General features: G+C 36.2%; 1 protein-coding gene across 1 annotated transcript; it reads right to left on the bottom strand.

Annotated features, from left to right (window-relative positions):
• Positions 1-11,426: 11,426 nt before the first annotated feature.
• Positions 11,427-12,882, bottom strand: LOC141403771 (uncharacterized). The gene is made up of 2 exons (XM_073986719.1): positions 11,770-12,882; positions 11,427-11,707 (listed from the first exon to the last, which is right to left on the bottom strand). The coding sequence occupies exons 1-2, from the start codon at positions 12,803-12,805 to the stop codon at positions 11,514-11,516; spliced, it is 1,230 nt and encodes a 409-aa protein (XP_073842820.1). The 5' UTR covers positions 12,806-12,882; the 3' UTR covers positions 11,427-11,513.
• Positions 12,883-16,972: the final 4,090 nt, after the last annotated feature.

Raw genomic sequence — 16,972 nt, 5'->3', positions numbered from 1 at the left:
CCCCTCCACATTTCACGATCATAAACAATAACTAAACGTTTCTACTCTACTCATGACGATTGGTCCATAATTGCGGCCTGTAGTTTGACTATAATTTTTAACGGACGGACGGTCACACATCTAAAAATCTCGCTTTATCTCGTCGAGATATATGAGGGCTATAACAAAACATTGACCTATGTTTACAATCAAGTGTCAAATTACTGCTAGTTCGGTTAAAAATTGTAGCTAAAATCCTCAAAATACCGAAAATCGGGAGGTACCGTTTTATGGGGGGCATACCAAAACATTGACCTATGTTGACAATTATTAGTGAAGAAGTTTCGTAACCACTGAGAGCCTCAAATGTCAAAGTACAACTAGTTCGGTTAAAATCTGTAGCTAAAACCCTCAAAATAGCAAAAATCGGGAGGTACCATTATATGGGGCTATACCAAAACATTGACCTATGTTCATGCCCACTGAGAACTACAAGTGTCAAATTACAGCTAGTTCTGATAAAAATTGTAGCTGAAACCCTCAAAACACCGAATAACGGGTGGTACCGTAATATAGGGGTATGTACCTATGTTGATGATTTTTGGTGGAGAAGTTTCGTGTCCACTGAGAACCTAAAGTGTCAAATAACATCTAGTTCAGTTAAAATTGTAGCTAAAACACTTAAAATACCAAAAATTGGGAGGTACGGCCATTGGGGCCTATACCAACACTTGGACCTATATACAAAATTTTAGGTGGAGATGTTTTAGCTAAAATTCTCAAAATACCAAAAATATGGAGGTACCGTTAAATGGAGCTATACCAAAACATGGACCTATCTTTACAATTTTTGGTGGAGATGTTTTGTGATCACTGGGAACCTCAAACTTCAAATTGCAGAAAATCCTCAAATTGCCGAAAATCGGGAGGTAACGTTATATAGGGGCTTAGACTGGTTTTAACTCAAAGGGAAAAATCGATGTCGGATTTTTTAGGCGGCACCACCCTAAAGTGTTTAGTTTTGTTAGATTTTAAGATTGCCAAAGTTTGAGCTCAATCGGAATATATTAACACGTGCCACTGGGGCCTCAAAGTTTCCATAGTAATTTGTATGGGGTCAAAGGAGAATTTTCACGAAATTGCTCTAAAGGCCACATTTAGTGTCCAATCGATGCGAAACTTTTACCAGTTCATTTCTGTGAAAATCGGGTAGGATTATAATGTTAGCTATATATACTGTCCATGAAAACTTTGAGGCCCCACTGGTACGTGTTAACATAACTTAACCCCCACACTAACAGTGACAAAGACCAACTTTTTAAATTCCAGCAGCGTCCCTACACCTAAACCCAAATTTAGAATGATTTAGTACATTTGGTATATTTATGGAACGTACATACAGTGACTGTCCCTGAAAATGATGCAACCTGAAATAAAAAATGTAAACGTTGATAACTTGGAAACGAGTTCAGATTTTTTAACAATTCAAAAAACAATTTTGTAGGCTGAAAAGTTGTCTTTAAGATGGCGTACAAAATTTTCCATTTACACTGCCGTTATACTAATATTTTGCCGGAAAAGGTAAAACCGACATTTTTGAAGTGAGCATTAAAAATGATGCACCACAATAATCGATCAATAATTTCCAAATTTTTCGCTTTTTCTGTCATTTTTGTAATCAGAATGGTGGAATAATTGGTCCCCTATCGTTTTCAGTAGTTTTGTCATTAATTCCGATAGAAAAATGATGTTTTTGCACTTTTCTTGAAAAATAGTCTTTAGAAACATTTTTAGCAATGTCTTGACCATGTCTGCTTTTATAAAAACAAAAATTTCCACACCCATTGTTGGTATTCGAGCCCAAACAATACTACTCCACTCGACGATATTCATAGAAGCACTCCAATTATTTTTTGGTACGCGTTTTTTCAGTCAATGTCGTATTTTTGCGGACATTGTGTGGAGTAAAATTCTTTGTTCGGATGCAAATCAGTATATCTGGTGTAAAATCGATATTTTGCTTGTGGAAGAAGCCAGCACAGACACCTGCGTTTAAATAGTTAAACTGTCGCTATCAAAACGCTTCGTAAAAAGTAGCAAAAGGTGTTGAAATTTTTATTTTTATAAAAGCAAACATGATCGAAACATTGTTAACAATATTTCTCAAAACTAATTTCAAAGAGAAGTGCAAAAATTATTGTTCTATGCCCTGATTTTTACCTCTATCAGGACAACGCCGTTAAAGACAACTATAATAAAGGCTAATACAGGACTTTCCGAATATCATTAAATTGTTTGTACGTACTCTAGAAATAACCGTTAATGATTTTTCATAGTCATTTTTTGGAAAATAACTTAAAAAAATAGAAATTTCTAGCCAAAGTGCCTTCAATGCACAGTGGATCCAAAAATATTTAGAGTGTAAAAATCAAGCCAATGCGCCGGTTACAGCTTTGTGCTGCTGCGAAGAGTGTTTTAAGAAACCACGAGCGTAACATTCACCCCCCCCCCCCCCTTTCCCCTCTGGAGGGGGTATTCGGTACGAATTGTTTTATGCTGTTAATACAAAATGACACGAACAGAGGTCCCGATTATCTTATGATGCAAAAACAGGCTTGGGGAAAAAACAATCTCCAAAACAACATAAAATCCAACCAATTTAGCGGATTAAAAAAATCAACATTTTTGTCTGAAAATTGGTAATTTTTTTAATATAGATCTTATTCCGTTCTTTCTGGAAGGCACGTACCGTCAACGTAAGACAAATTTGGAAGATGATACCTTCATCTTTCCACTGATGCTAATTATTTTAATGTACGTGGTAAGATAACAGAGTAATACGCTAATATATCCATAGAAACCCAATTCTAGGGCAGCTTTAGTCAGGGACCCACTATTTATAGTCTGGCACTAGATGGCAGCTGATTTTAATACTGAATAATCTTAAACCCATGACCTACTTTGGAAAATTATTATCGATGTGGGCACTGGTGGGCATCATGACTAAAACCTTAGGTCAAATTTAAGTATATGATCGAATTGGCATTACAAAATGCACTAAGAAAATATGCAGCTAACTAGAATTCTACAACACGCTAAAACACAGTTTGTTATTGAAAACTACGCTATTACCTCCTCCTTAAAAATCCACTATAATATTTTGTCATACGTATTAGTTTCGCTATATTTTGAATATATTTACAAAAAATATTAGTCAAATGTTCCGAATTTTTAAGCTATTCTTAAGAAGATCGCGTTCGAATGAAACCAAAACTAATATATTTTCAAAAAGATCCATGTCATAGCTGTCAGAGTTGCCAGATGTTGTACCAAAATGTTGACATTATTTTTTTATTTTTGGCCAATGGGTGGATCCACTGTGCAAAGGGACATTAATTACATTCATGTCAGAATTACGTCCGGAACATAATTATACCCTCAGCCTTTAGGCTAAGGAGGGTATTTACACTTTGATACGACCAAAAATGTGCCTCATCGAAATAATGGTTTTAGACCCCAAGTATGTTTGTACGATATCCGTTTCAGACAATTTTGAGTAAATCTAGCAATGTCCGTCCGTCTGTCTGTCTGTCCGTCTGTCTGTCTGTCGTGAAATTTCTACCAGACTAAGATGAGGTTCCAATATGGACTCAATCGGTCCACTCCTTCGGGTACCTCCCACACAAAAGTTCGGAAAAGTTCAGTTTAGGACCTGGTCTTGAATCGCTTTGATTTTTGTTTACGCAAGTTGTGTTCGCTGTCCTCTATACGACGCTGTAAGTTTCATTAGGGGCAAGTCCATACTTCCTGAGAAAATAGCCTGAAAGTTACAAAAAACCCTATGACACCGTGTGTAGTGGTTGGAGCGCAATATAACTCTCGAACGGATCTGCCGATTCGGTCCAAAATTTGGCTTTCGTAATATTTTGTCCAAACTTAGTTCAAGTTCAAAGATGGATTATTTCGGTCCACTCCTTCCGGTACCTCCCCCACAAAAGTTTGAAAATGTTCGGAAAATTTGTGCGTACGATAACTCTTGATAACACATTATGAAATTTCTACCAGACTTAGATGAGGTTCCAATATGGACTAAATCGGTAAACTCCTTCGAGTACCTCCCACACAAAATTTCGGAAAAGTTCAGTTTAGGACCTGCTCTCGAATCGCCTTGGTTTTTGTTGTAACATCTTGTATTCACTGTCCCCTATACGAAGGTACAAATTTCCTCAGGGGCAAGTCAATACTTCCTGAAGAAATAGCCTGAAAGTTGAAAAACAAACCCTATGACACCAAGTTTATGAGTGGAAGCGCAAGATAATTCTCGAACGGAAATGCCGATTCCAGCCAAAATTTGGCCTTCGTAATATTGTTTCTAAACATAGTTTAATTTCGTAGATAAGCCATATCGGTCCACTCCTTCAGGTATCTACCCCACAAAAGTTCAAAAATATTCGGAAAACTTGTGCGCACGATAACTCTTGATGGGAGTGACCGATTTGGTCCATACTTTACTAATTCTCATAATATCTACCAGATATAGATCAGGTTCGAATATGGACTATATTTGTCCACTCCATCCCGTACCTCCCACACAAAATTTTGGATAAGTTCACTTTAAGACCTGCTATTGAATCACTTTGATTTTTGTTGAAGCAACTTACATTCTCTGCCTTAATTACGATGGTAAAAGTTGATTCAGGGGCAAGTCCATACTTCTTGAGAAAACAGCCCGAAGGGTGTAAAAACCCCCTACGGCACCCCCATGGTCCATGTCGGTCCATTCCTTTAAGTACCTTTATCGCAAAATTTTTGAACTTTAATCAACATTTTTGTCGGTTCATACGACCAAAATTTTGAAATCCCTAAATGCATGAGTTTTTCGTGAAAAAAGTGTTTCAATTTGCACAGGCTGAGGGTATATCTCTGTCGGCAAAGCCGACTGATACTTTTTTACTTGTTTTTTTTTTTATAGGAACAATGACAAAAATACTGAAAACGATAGAGAACATATTATTCCACCATTCTGATTACTAAAATGACAGAAAAAACGAAAAATTTTGAAATTATTGATCGAATATTGTGGTGCATCATTTTTAATGCTCACTTCAAAAATGCCCATTTTATGTTTTCCGGCAAAATTTTAGCATAACGGTACTGTAAATGGAATATTTTTGTACGCCATCTCAAAGACAACTTTCAGCCTACCAAATTGTTTTTTGAATTGTTAAAAAATCTCAAATCGTTTCCAAGTTATCGACGTTTACATTTTTTATTTCAGGTTGCATCAATTTCAGTCACTGTTTATCCTAAACCACCACCGAAGCTACTCACCAACACTGACCCTAACTGAAACAAAATACAGATTCCAGTTCTATATCTAGACCCAATAACAAATTGAGTGTCACTTAGAGATAGTCACTTAGAGTAGTTTCCATGTCTACCCACGCAGACAATGTGGAGACGTAGCATTTTTGCTGGTGTGGACGCAAAAAGTAAATGGCGTAAGGAAAATCACCAATGTTACACGCATTAGCGACCGCATAACGATGGAAAATTTCGGCACATATGACATTGATAGATAGTGTAAACTACCTCTTAGTACTCTTCGTATACTTATGGCACGTATTTCCACAACCGCATCCATATTTCAACCCGATTCACCAACAGCAACTTTAATACTACACCCAATATCAATTTTTTTACCATTGGGTACTATCAGAACTAATTTCCAAAATCTCTTTCTTATCTCCATTCTACACACCAACAGTGATCAAAATTCCAGTTTTATATTTTAGCAAATACCAAAAGGTTACAAATTAAGTTCCATTTAGAACTTTTCGAACACATAAGTATGAATTTCCAAAACTACCTCCATATTATAATCCTACACTCTAACAGTACACACAGAAAAACATATTTTGCAGCAAACATATATTTCTTTGCAAGCAGTCCCAAACATAACATTTGCAAACAAATAGAAAAAGGCAAAATTCCAAAGAAATACATAACACACTTTAATAAAAGAAAAACTGAATGAAACAACTTAGAAAAAGTCGCACTTTTAAAAAGAAAAAATTATATAGAAACATCGTTGAAAGCTTCTCCTTAGTTACGAAATAAAACACATTTACTTCAAAGTGGAAATCATCAGCGGGAAATCGGCATCTGGAACAAAATGATAATATAATATAATAAATAGGTACATCCATATTTCAAATATTCATATGTATGTATGTATATGAAAAATGTATTGATGTAATTACCAATATTAAATGCGATTTCTTCCTTGTCCAAAAAAAATTTCCATTCACCTTTTTGATTCAATTATAAAATGTATTGGACATTTAATTTACTAAAAAGCACAATTTCTTTAAGAAAAGACAAAACACTGATTTATTCATTTACTATACCGTCATTACCCAACGATGTTCTCTAGAACACTGGTGAAACAAGTGAGGAAAGGCTATAGGCGGGACGGGGCCGACCATGTGATACCCTACACCACTACCCCTGTGTATAAGCTTTTCACTGGTAAACATTTATTTTAAGGAATATAATCCGACTACAACCAAACATAATATGTATGCCTCTTTCTCTCTGGGACCCCCATAAGCAACCAAAATTTCGTGACCATCCGATCAAAATTTCGACCTGTAGCGTAATTGCAAAAAATGGAGGAATTGGATGCATTACCGACTATTGTGGTATCTCCCTTGTTTGACCACCTTATCCAACCTACTTTACACCAATGTACAGGTAATATGTTTTTCTTCCATTGACAGGCTTTGCCGTTGAAATACCCCTACTAGAAACCGATATATTCAGGTGGCATGTCATAACGTCCAGGGTCATAACGTCCATGGACGCTATGACACCAAAAAAGTGTCGTAGCGTCCATGGACAAAATGACACATTTGGGAGTGTCATAAAGTCTAAAAATTTGCGACACTACGTCCATGGACATTATGACACTTTTGGAGTGACATAATGTCCAAAAACTTAAAATTTCGATGAAAAGAAACGTTATTTAGTGAGTAGTTTACTCAGAAGCTGTTTTGTGATGTGCTATTGAATTGGAGATTCATTCTGAAAGTGTCATTTGAATAGTGCGGTAGAAAATTGAAAAAAAAAATAAAAGAAGAAATGGAAGTTGAAAAATTAAATTTGAAGTTCGAATTCATGTCGGGATTTCACAAGAATTCCAAATTACTTGTACTAACCGACGAAAATCAAATTTTTGGGCAAAAAATGTGTAACACTTAAAAATGAATTAGAGAATTTTTCCCAAAACGATAAGGAAATGTTTAATACATTTCTAAAATACTTCCAAAAACAGTGGATGAGAAAGGTATGACAAATTATTCTCGGTGGTGGTGAGCAGGATAAAGGGAATGAAAAATCGGCCGCCGATTATCCATTCCGCCGATTTTTCATTACGGCCGCCGATTTTTCATTACATTTGCATTTACGGTTTTCCGCAGCGACTTCGGCTGCCGATTTTCCATTCCCTTTGTTTTTGACGAATAAAGACGGACGACACTGTGAAGAAGTCGGTGCGGAAAACCGTAAATGCAAATGTAATGAAAAATCGGCGGCCGAAGTTGAAAAATTAAATTTGAAGTTCGAATTCATGTCGGGATTTCACAAGAATTCCAAATTACTTGTACTAACCGACGAAAATCAAATTTTTGGGCAAAAAATGTGTAACACTTAAAAATGAATTAGAGAATTTTTCCCAAAACGATAAGGAAATGTTTAATACATTTCTAAAATACTTCCAAAAACAGTGGATGAGAAAGGTATGACAAATTATTCTCGGTGGTGGTGAGCAGGATAAAGGGAATGAAAAATCGGCCGCCGATTTTCCATTCCCTTTGTTTTTGACGAATAAAGACGGACGACACTGTGAAGAAGTCGCTGCGGAAAACCGTAAATGCAAATGTAATGAAAAATCGGCCGCCGATTTTTCATTACATTTGCATTTACGGTTTTCCGCAGCGACTTCGGCTGCCGATTTTCCATTCCCTTTGTTTTTGACGAATAAAGACGGACGACACTGTGAAGAAGTCGGTGCGGAAAACCGTAAATGCAAATGTAATGAAAAATCGGCGGCCGATTTTTCATTACATTTGCATTTACGGTTTTCCGCACCGACTTCTTCACAGTGTCGTCCGTCTTTATTCGTCATATCGTTTTAAACAATCGTTTATCAATATTGTCTCTATGGTGTGAAAATTATTTGGGTTACACCTAGTGCGCTCGAAGGCTATAACTCGAAATTATCAAGGAAATTGGAAAAACACGGTCAATTTTTAAAATTCCTCGATATTATTCGCGATGAGGATTTCTCATATTCTGTTTCTTTGGCGCAAGCTTGGGCGGGTAATTTGAGAGTTTTGCCGAAAAAACGACGAATTCAATATAGTAAAAACTGTAAGATCAGTTGTCTTACCGAAAAACTCAAGAAAGGCGTTATGACTCTATCTGAGTTCTTCGAAGCTATTATTAACAAGGAAAACAACATTGTTAATAATGACATCATAGAGGATGCTGATAGCCAAGATATTTCTGAATCGGAGACTCAGGAGGATGCAGAAACATCTCCGAGTCAACCTACAGAGGTCCTAAAATGTGTTATTTGTGTGCAGGAACCGAGAAATATTTTGCTACAACCATGTAAACATTTCAAGATTTGTTCGTATTGTTTTGAAAAGTTAGATGCAAAGTCCAAAACAAATCGATCGCCTTTGCTTTGCCCTTATTACTAGGCGTTTACACCAGACAGTTTGTCTTCAAATACAACTCTGATTTACTAACACATACATATATTTGTCGTTTGTCTCCAAGCTGTCCATCATTTTTTCAAAGACAGTCGGGTTAACAATTTTTTGACATTTTTGTGAAAAAGAAGTGAGATGATAATTCGAATGTGCTGAAAACAAAAGAAAGTGTACAAAAACATAATAAGTGAACGGAAAACGAAAAGAAATCGATGATTTTCATTCATAATTTTACAACTGTTTTTGCAGTTGTCTGGACGCCTACGTCATACAGGCAAGTTTTGGGTTTTTGACAATCAATACATGAACTCAACTGGCCTGTCATTTGTAAACGCAGGGTAACAGACAAATTGTTGAAACAAATTTAAAATTTATATATAGAATTATGAATTATGAATAAAACTTTTATACCATATTTTTTTATTTTTAAAGTGTCTTAAGGTCCATGGACATTATGACATTTGAGAAAGTGTCACAATGTCCATGGACGATATGACACTTTTTTTGGTGTCATAGCGTCCATGGACATTATGACCCTGGACGTTATGACATGCCACCTATATTCACAAAGAATAATACTTTGAATTTGTCTTCACATGAGTTTTTCCCCATTCCAAATACGACTATCACCAAAATCTATAGGCTTTTTTCTCTGTGGGGCCCCTATCAACCCCCAAAATTTCGTGACTATCCGATCAAAATTCCAACCGGTAGCGCGATTACAAAAAATGGAAAAATTGGATATATTACTGACTTTTGCGATATCTCGGTTGTTTGCCCACCTACGCAAACTTACTTTACATCAATACAAAGTAGATTTGTTCTTATTCCATTGGCCGGCTTTCTTTTTGGAATACCCCTACCAGAAGCGGAGATATTCGCATAAGAAAAAAACTTTGACTTTTCTACACATAAGCTTTTTGCCTATTCCGACTCCTGAATATTATCCGACCATCACCCAACTTAATAGGCTTCTTCCTCTGTGGGACTCGCATCAACTCCCAAAAAATTCGTGACGATCCGATCAAAATTGCGACCTGTAGCGTGATTACAAAAAAATCTGAAAATGGGATGCACTACCGGCTATTGCGATATCTCTGTTGTTTGACCAACTACGACAGCCTACTTTACATCGTTGTAAAGGTGATATTTTCTACTTTCCTTGGCAGGTTTTGCATTTGATATACCTCTTAAAGAAACAGAGATATTGGCTTTGAAATAAAATGTTGACCTTTTCTCCAAATAAGTTTTTTACCCATTCCGACCCCTGAATATTATCCGACCATCACCAAAATCAATAGGCTTCTTCCTCTGTGGGGCGCCCATTACTCCGTGACGATCCGATCAAAATTGCGACCTGTAGCGCGATTTTGAAAAAAATTAAAAAATGGGATGTATTACCGACTATTGATATATTTCCGTTATTTGGCCACCTACGTCAACCTACTTTACATCATTGTAAAGGTGGGATATTCTACTTTCATAGAATATCCTCCCAACCAAAGCTGTGCTATTCGTCATTATGACTCAAATCGCAAAAATGAAAAGTTGGGTTGTATTAGCGACTATTGCGATATCTTCGTTGTTTGACCACCTACGACAACCTACTATACATCGTTGTAAAGGTGATATTTTCTACTTCTACTTTCTACTGCTTTTGATATACCCATTATAGATGCGGAGATATTCGCTTTGAAATAAAACGTTGACTTTTTCCCCAAATAAGTTTTTTACCCATTCCGACCCCTGAATATTATCCGACCATCACCAAAATCAATAGGCTTCTTCCGCTCCGGGAGCGTGATTACACACATAGCCAGATCGACTCAGCTCGTCGATACATTCATTTTGGTATATATAAGTATGGGTCTACGACCATTATTTCGATGCGTAGGGTATGGTGTAGGGTATAAAAGGCCAACATAATTAATAGCACTTTTTTTTCTTTTCCTCTTTGCTTGCTACGTTGGTTAACAACAACAATGCACGAAACACACGTGTTTTACGCATACACATCACAAAACGTCTGCGTCTCCTATTACACCATGCACAAAGCTCTTTATTATAAACCAGCATTCCGCAGCTGCGAGAGCCCTGTTGTTACTCTTTTTGACAAAAATCCTCTCCACCCATAAAAAATATGTTCTAACATAAAAAATATGTTGGTACCCAAACATATAAAATTGAGATATGTTACAAAATGTTGCAAACATATGTATATTTGTTTGGACCCAAACAATTATATTTGGATCCAAACATATATTTGTTTGCAATCAGCCTCAACCAAATATTTGTTTTGGATCCAAACATATTTCAAACATATATTTTCCTGCGTGTATCTATCTATATCCTTTCAAAATATACAATTGGTCATAAATTTAGAATGTTTTATTACTTTTCATACACTTATCGGTCAAACTTCCAAAACACGTTTCTAACTCTCCATGGTGACTGACCCCCGTTCCAAATTTCAGAGTTCTAACTCTTCCCTTTTGCCTAATACAAAAGGTACCCTATTTAGTAACTTTTAGTACTTTTCGTTCCCTTCTAGTCCGAAATTTCAAAAACCCAGCCTTATCTCACTCCTACACACAAGCAACAACCCGCACCCAAAATTTCAAGATTCTAGCTTCAGCCGTTTAACTCAGTCACTCAGTAAGTCACTCATTTATCACTAAGCTCTTTTATTTATTAGATCAAGTATGTATTACGTAATAATAATTTAATTGAAGCAGCTTTTTAATAACGTAGTACTCAAATATCAAATGCCCCTCTGTTAAACAACCATGGTAGGACAGCGTCCACATGCTGGAGAAAACGTTTATTGGTATAGAGTTGCTCTTTAAACTTTTGGCTCTCTGGTGAATCGTGGCTTAAATTATCCATGGAAGCTTCACTGGTAGTTTCGCACAAAGCCGCTGCCATGGTAACGAGCATTGCAATTACACCTGAAAGTACATATGGGAAATATTGTTAATCGCAACATATGTATGTGATAACAAAGACCTACCCCAAATACTGCCTTTTATTATCATTTGATGTAAATCACGCAAACAAGGTAGGGGCTTTTTGTAATCCAAAATTTCCAGATGTTGTATTAAATTTTCATAATAAAAGCAAATCAATTCATCGAAACGTTTTACTTTCAAATCTAAATGAGCTGAAGAAACGATGAAATACAACAAATCTTGAGCTGGTGATCCATAAGCAGGTAGCTGATAATCAACAAAATAGGTTTCCTTTAATTCCCCCAGCTCGTTGTATTGGAACATGATATTATTGGCCCAAAAATCACCATGATTTAGTACAAAGAAATCATTATTATGCTTTTCATTTTCCTGCAATAGAGCTTCTTCAATGTGCTCTCCAAAATGCTGTAGCTCTGTCGAATATGCGTCTGATTTGTTTAAATGTTTTAGTGCTTTTAAAATGTGTTCTAATCCGCTAATTAGTATTGGTTTCATTAAACTCATACCCTCCATGCTTGGCAAACCACAATATAATTTCGCAAATTGCCCATGTTGTTCCACCCAAACTGCTGAGGCTGCATGGAATTGCGCAAGCTTTTTTAAAGCGCCATGACAATGTTCCAAATCCAAACAATTTTGACGCTGAACATTACGGAAACCACGGCGTGTAAGATCTTCTAAGAAAATATATTCCTCCGTCACTGGCAGGTCATAGGCCTTGGCGCCAAAATGTACCTCAAGACCTTTGTGGCGATAAAGTTTTTCAAATGCCGGTACAATTTCCTTATACATTCCAGATTCCTTTGCAAACATATTCCATTTGATTAAATGATTGCGATACACCTCTGTATCATGCGGGACTTTTAACATGAATGTCATCTTCTCTACTTTACCCGTTTGCAATAGACAGTCGATGTGAACTTTTAACATAACTGTGGCGTAATTTTCTCCAGGTGCCAAGGCTGGGCACAGTTTAAAATGTTCTATTTTTTTAAATCCTGTAACATTTTCACGAAGTACTTTATCGAAAAGTTCTTTACGTATCCATGTTGGAACGGGAAAAGTTGTTTCGGACATTTTTATGGTTTTGGGTATTAGGGAAGTGATACCCGAGCTGAACGAACCAGTTGTGTATAGCTTAAGAAGCAAACTGAGACTATAATTAAATGTATAAAGTGCAAATGCCAAACAAATATCTCACAAGTTATCTGCATAGCGTGTGGTGGTATTCAAGTATATTTCGGATTAAGATTTCGTATTATGTAGATGAGAATGAATGAGATAATGTACAGCGTCTCGGAAAAATAATCTTTCAAGAAACAAGCACACACACATTTTATTGGCAAGTAAAAATGGCATCATGTTTTCTCACCTATGCACAGTGGATCCACTTGTATGGAGAAAGTGGCCAAAAATATTTGGAGTGTAAAAATAAAGCCAATGCGCTGGTTACAGCTTTGTGCTGCTGCGAAGAGTGTTTTAAAAAACCACGAGCATAACATTCTCCCCCCTTTCCCCTCTGAAGGGGTTATACAGTAAGAATTGTTTTATGCTGTTAATACAAAATGACATGAACAAAGGTCCCGATTATCTTATAATGCAAAAATAGGCTTAGGGAAACAAAACGATCTTCAAAATAAAATAAAATCCAACCAATTTAGCGGACTAAAAAAAATTAACATTTTCGTCTGAAAATTTATAAAATTTGTAATATAGATCTTATAGCGTTCTTCCTGGAAGGCACGTACCGCCAACGTAAGACAAATTTGGAAGAATATTTCTTCATCTTGCCGCTGATGTCAATTATGTTAATGTACGTGGTCAGATAGCAGAGTTATACGCTAATATATCCATAGAAACATATTCTAGGGCAACTTTAGTCAGCGACCCACCATTTATAGTCTGGCACTAGATGGCAGCTGAATTTAATACTGAATAATCTTAAACCCATCACCTACTTTGGTAAATTATTCCCTAGGTGGGCACAGGTGGGCACTGGTGGGCATCATGACTAAAACTTTAGGTCAAATTTATGTATATGATCGAACTGGAATTACGAAATACACTAAGAAAATATACAGCTAACTAGAATTCCACAACACGCTAACACACTATATTTTAAGGAAAATTAAGCTATTACCTCCTCCTTCAAAATCCACTATAATATTTTGCTATACGTATTAGTTTCGCGATATTTTGAATATATTTACTTGCACTTAAAATATGGGTTGTACTCACAACAAAAAAATATTAGTCAAATGTTCCGACTTTTGAAGCAATTCTTAAGAAGATCGCGTTCGAATGAAACAAAAAGTAATATCGACGCCTCCAAATAATAGTATGCTAAGTCGACTTAGCATGTTTTCAAGTTTTTTACATTTTTATATTTAACGTCCTTTAACTTAAATTCTGTCAAATTTTGGTAATGATCGGACAATCCGAACAGAAGTTATTAACAAATATTTACTTAGCATAGTACTGAATGTCAAAGAAATTTCCAAACTTTTAGAGCTTGTCCTGCAAAACTCGTTTTTCAGAATTAGCAAACTATTATTTGGAGGTGTCGAACGTCCTTTAACTTAAATTCTGTCTAATTTTGGTAATGATCGGTCAATCCGAACAGAAGTTATAAACAAATATTGACTTAGCATAGTACTGAAGTTCAAAAAAATTTCCAAACTTTGAGAGCTTCTCCTGCAAAACTCACTTTTTAGACTTAGCATACTATTATTTGGAGGTGTCGATATATTTTTAAAAATGTTCATGTCATAGCTGTCAGAGTTGCCATATGTTGTACCAAAATTTTGACATCCATTTTTTTATTATTGGCCAATGGGTGGATCCACTGTGCTATGTATGTATGTTTCGATCATTCGGGTTACTTGTGCTATTCTTGGAGCACTTTAAAAGTGAACAACAGTAATATTTAAAAAAAAAAAAAACGGTAAAACAGGTAAGAACGGCGATAAGTTCGCCCGGGCCGACTTTTTTTTACCCTCCACCCCGCTACAGTGACATCGAGCGGTATCGTTATACCTTCTAACCTGAGAACCACAATACTTTTTCTAATGGGGCTGTATCAAAACTTGAATCTGTATCGATCACGAAAACTAAAAACTTAATAATGTGGCTAAAACCTTCAAAATTTGGGAATTGTGAGATACCTTTCTATGGCGGCTATATCAAAACCTGAACCAATTAAGACAAAATGCCAAATTTCAGCAATTTCGGTTGGATATTGAGGTCACAACCCTCAAAATACTGAAAATCGGGAGGTACCCTTCTATGGGCGCTATATAAAGACGTTAAGCTATACCGACAAATTTCAGGTTGAACATTTTATGCCCCAAACGAAGACTAAATGCCAAATTTAAGATACTTCGGATGGAAGTTGATGCCACTACCTTTAATATACCGAAAATCGGGCGGTACCCTTCTATGGAGACCATATGAAGACGTGGACCTATACCGACAAATTTCATGTGGAAAGCTTTATAACCCCAGCGAAGACTAAATATCAAATTTCAGCCATTTAGGTGGGGTATTCAAGCCACAACCTTCAAAATACTGAAAATCGGGAGGTATCGTTCTATGAGGGCTAATCTTATAAATTTCCGGGGAACAGTGGTCCCACTTGTATGGAAAGAAGTGTCAATAATAGTTCCAATCGAGCTACCGCCTCGAAATTTTAAACATAGCTTTATAACGAGCCCAAAAGATAGGCCCCTATTTGGATATATCCCCCATATAAAGGTACTGGCTGATTTTTTGTATTTTGACGATTTCAGCCAAATTTTTCAATCGATTTGGCTGTAATTTTGCATTTTGTGTTCTGGGGGAACAACATACTTCCTTGCAAAAAATTTGCAATATTAGTCCAAGTTTAGGTATAGCTCCCATATAAACGTACCTCCCGATATTCGGTATTTTGACGATTTTTGCCAGATTTTCTAACCGAATTGGCTGTAATTTTGCATTTTGAATCGTGGGCGCTATGAACTTTATATTATATATTTGAATACAGGACTATATAGTAGACACCCTGAGCATATCCGGAATGCCATATGAAGCTCCTATGACTTCCCCCGATGACGTAATTACAGCTTAAAGTACTCAAAATATGCAATTTTTACAAGATTCATCGTATGTTTTCTTTATTTTTTGATATATATGCCACAATTATTTCAAAAAACTTTTTGTATCGAGCGTATAACATCTTCTTAATATATTAGTGTCGAAAAACCCGCAAAAAAATATTTGTTTGTATCCGAAAATAACGAAATTCTGGGTGAAACTCGTAAAAACCGATTTTGAGCTATATCTCATGAACAAGAGCTGATGGAGAAAAACCGTGACCAGATTTGAAAATAGCTCGCCGATTTCATTTAGAAACAACAACAACTTCGGTTGAAATGTAGGTGCATACTTTACAATGTTTGTACTTGTAAACTTACATCACCTTTTCTTTGAATTTTAAATTGACAAAAAATACTTTTTTCATTTTGAAATTATAATTTTCAGTTCTTGTATTTCATTCGAACCAAATATACGTTTTGTTACTTTTTTATAAATGTGCCTTTGTTTCAATTAAAAAACACATATACCTCGCACATTAATTGGTGACCTCGCGTTTTAAATCGTTGCATACAAAAACCAAATACAAAACTAGTGTAACAATGCCCTCGGAAAATTCGGATCAATTAGCAGATGGTCGGAATGAAAATTCTCAAGCCCGTAATGTTGTTGCTTCTAGTGTCCACAAGCTGCCTCCATTCTGGAAAGAAAATCCAAAACTATGGTTTATGCAGGTTGAAGCTATTTTTGCCATTTCTGGTATCACTCGCGATGAGACCAAATTCCAATATGTTGTAGCAAATATCGATTCAAATTTTCTTCCTCACATTTGTGATATTTTGGAATCCCCTCCAGCTGATGGTAGATTTGTTGCCGTTAAAAATCGCCTTATGGAAACATTTTCCGAATCTCAGGAATCAAAACTCCGCAGACTGCGGAAAAATCAAGAATTAGGAGACCAAAAGCCATCGCATTTGCTGCAAATTATGAAAAATCTTGCTTCTGGTCAATTAAATGACGCTGTTCTCAAGACACTCTTTTTGGAACAACTTCCAGAAGATGTTCGGTCTATTTTAACAATAAGTCAAGTAAGTGATTTGCCTTCGTTAGCGCTGCAAGCAGATAAGATCATGAGTCTACGTTCGCCACAACTTTATGAAGTAACTGCTG

Source organism: Musca autumnalis, unplaced genomic scaffold, assembly GCF_047663935.1.
Source record: "Musca autumnalis isolate F117 unplaced genomic scaffold, ASM4766393v1 scaffold_1, whole genome shotgun sequence".
NCBI lineage: Eukaryota > Metazoa > Arthropoda > Insecta > Diptera > Muscidae > Musca > Musca autumnalis.
This window is presented reverse-complemented; position numbering and strand designations above follow the sequence as displayed.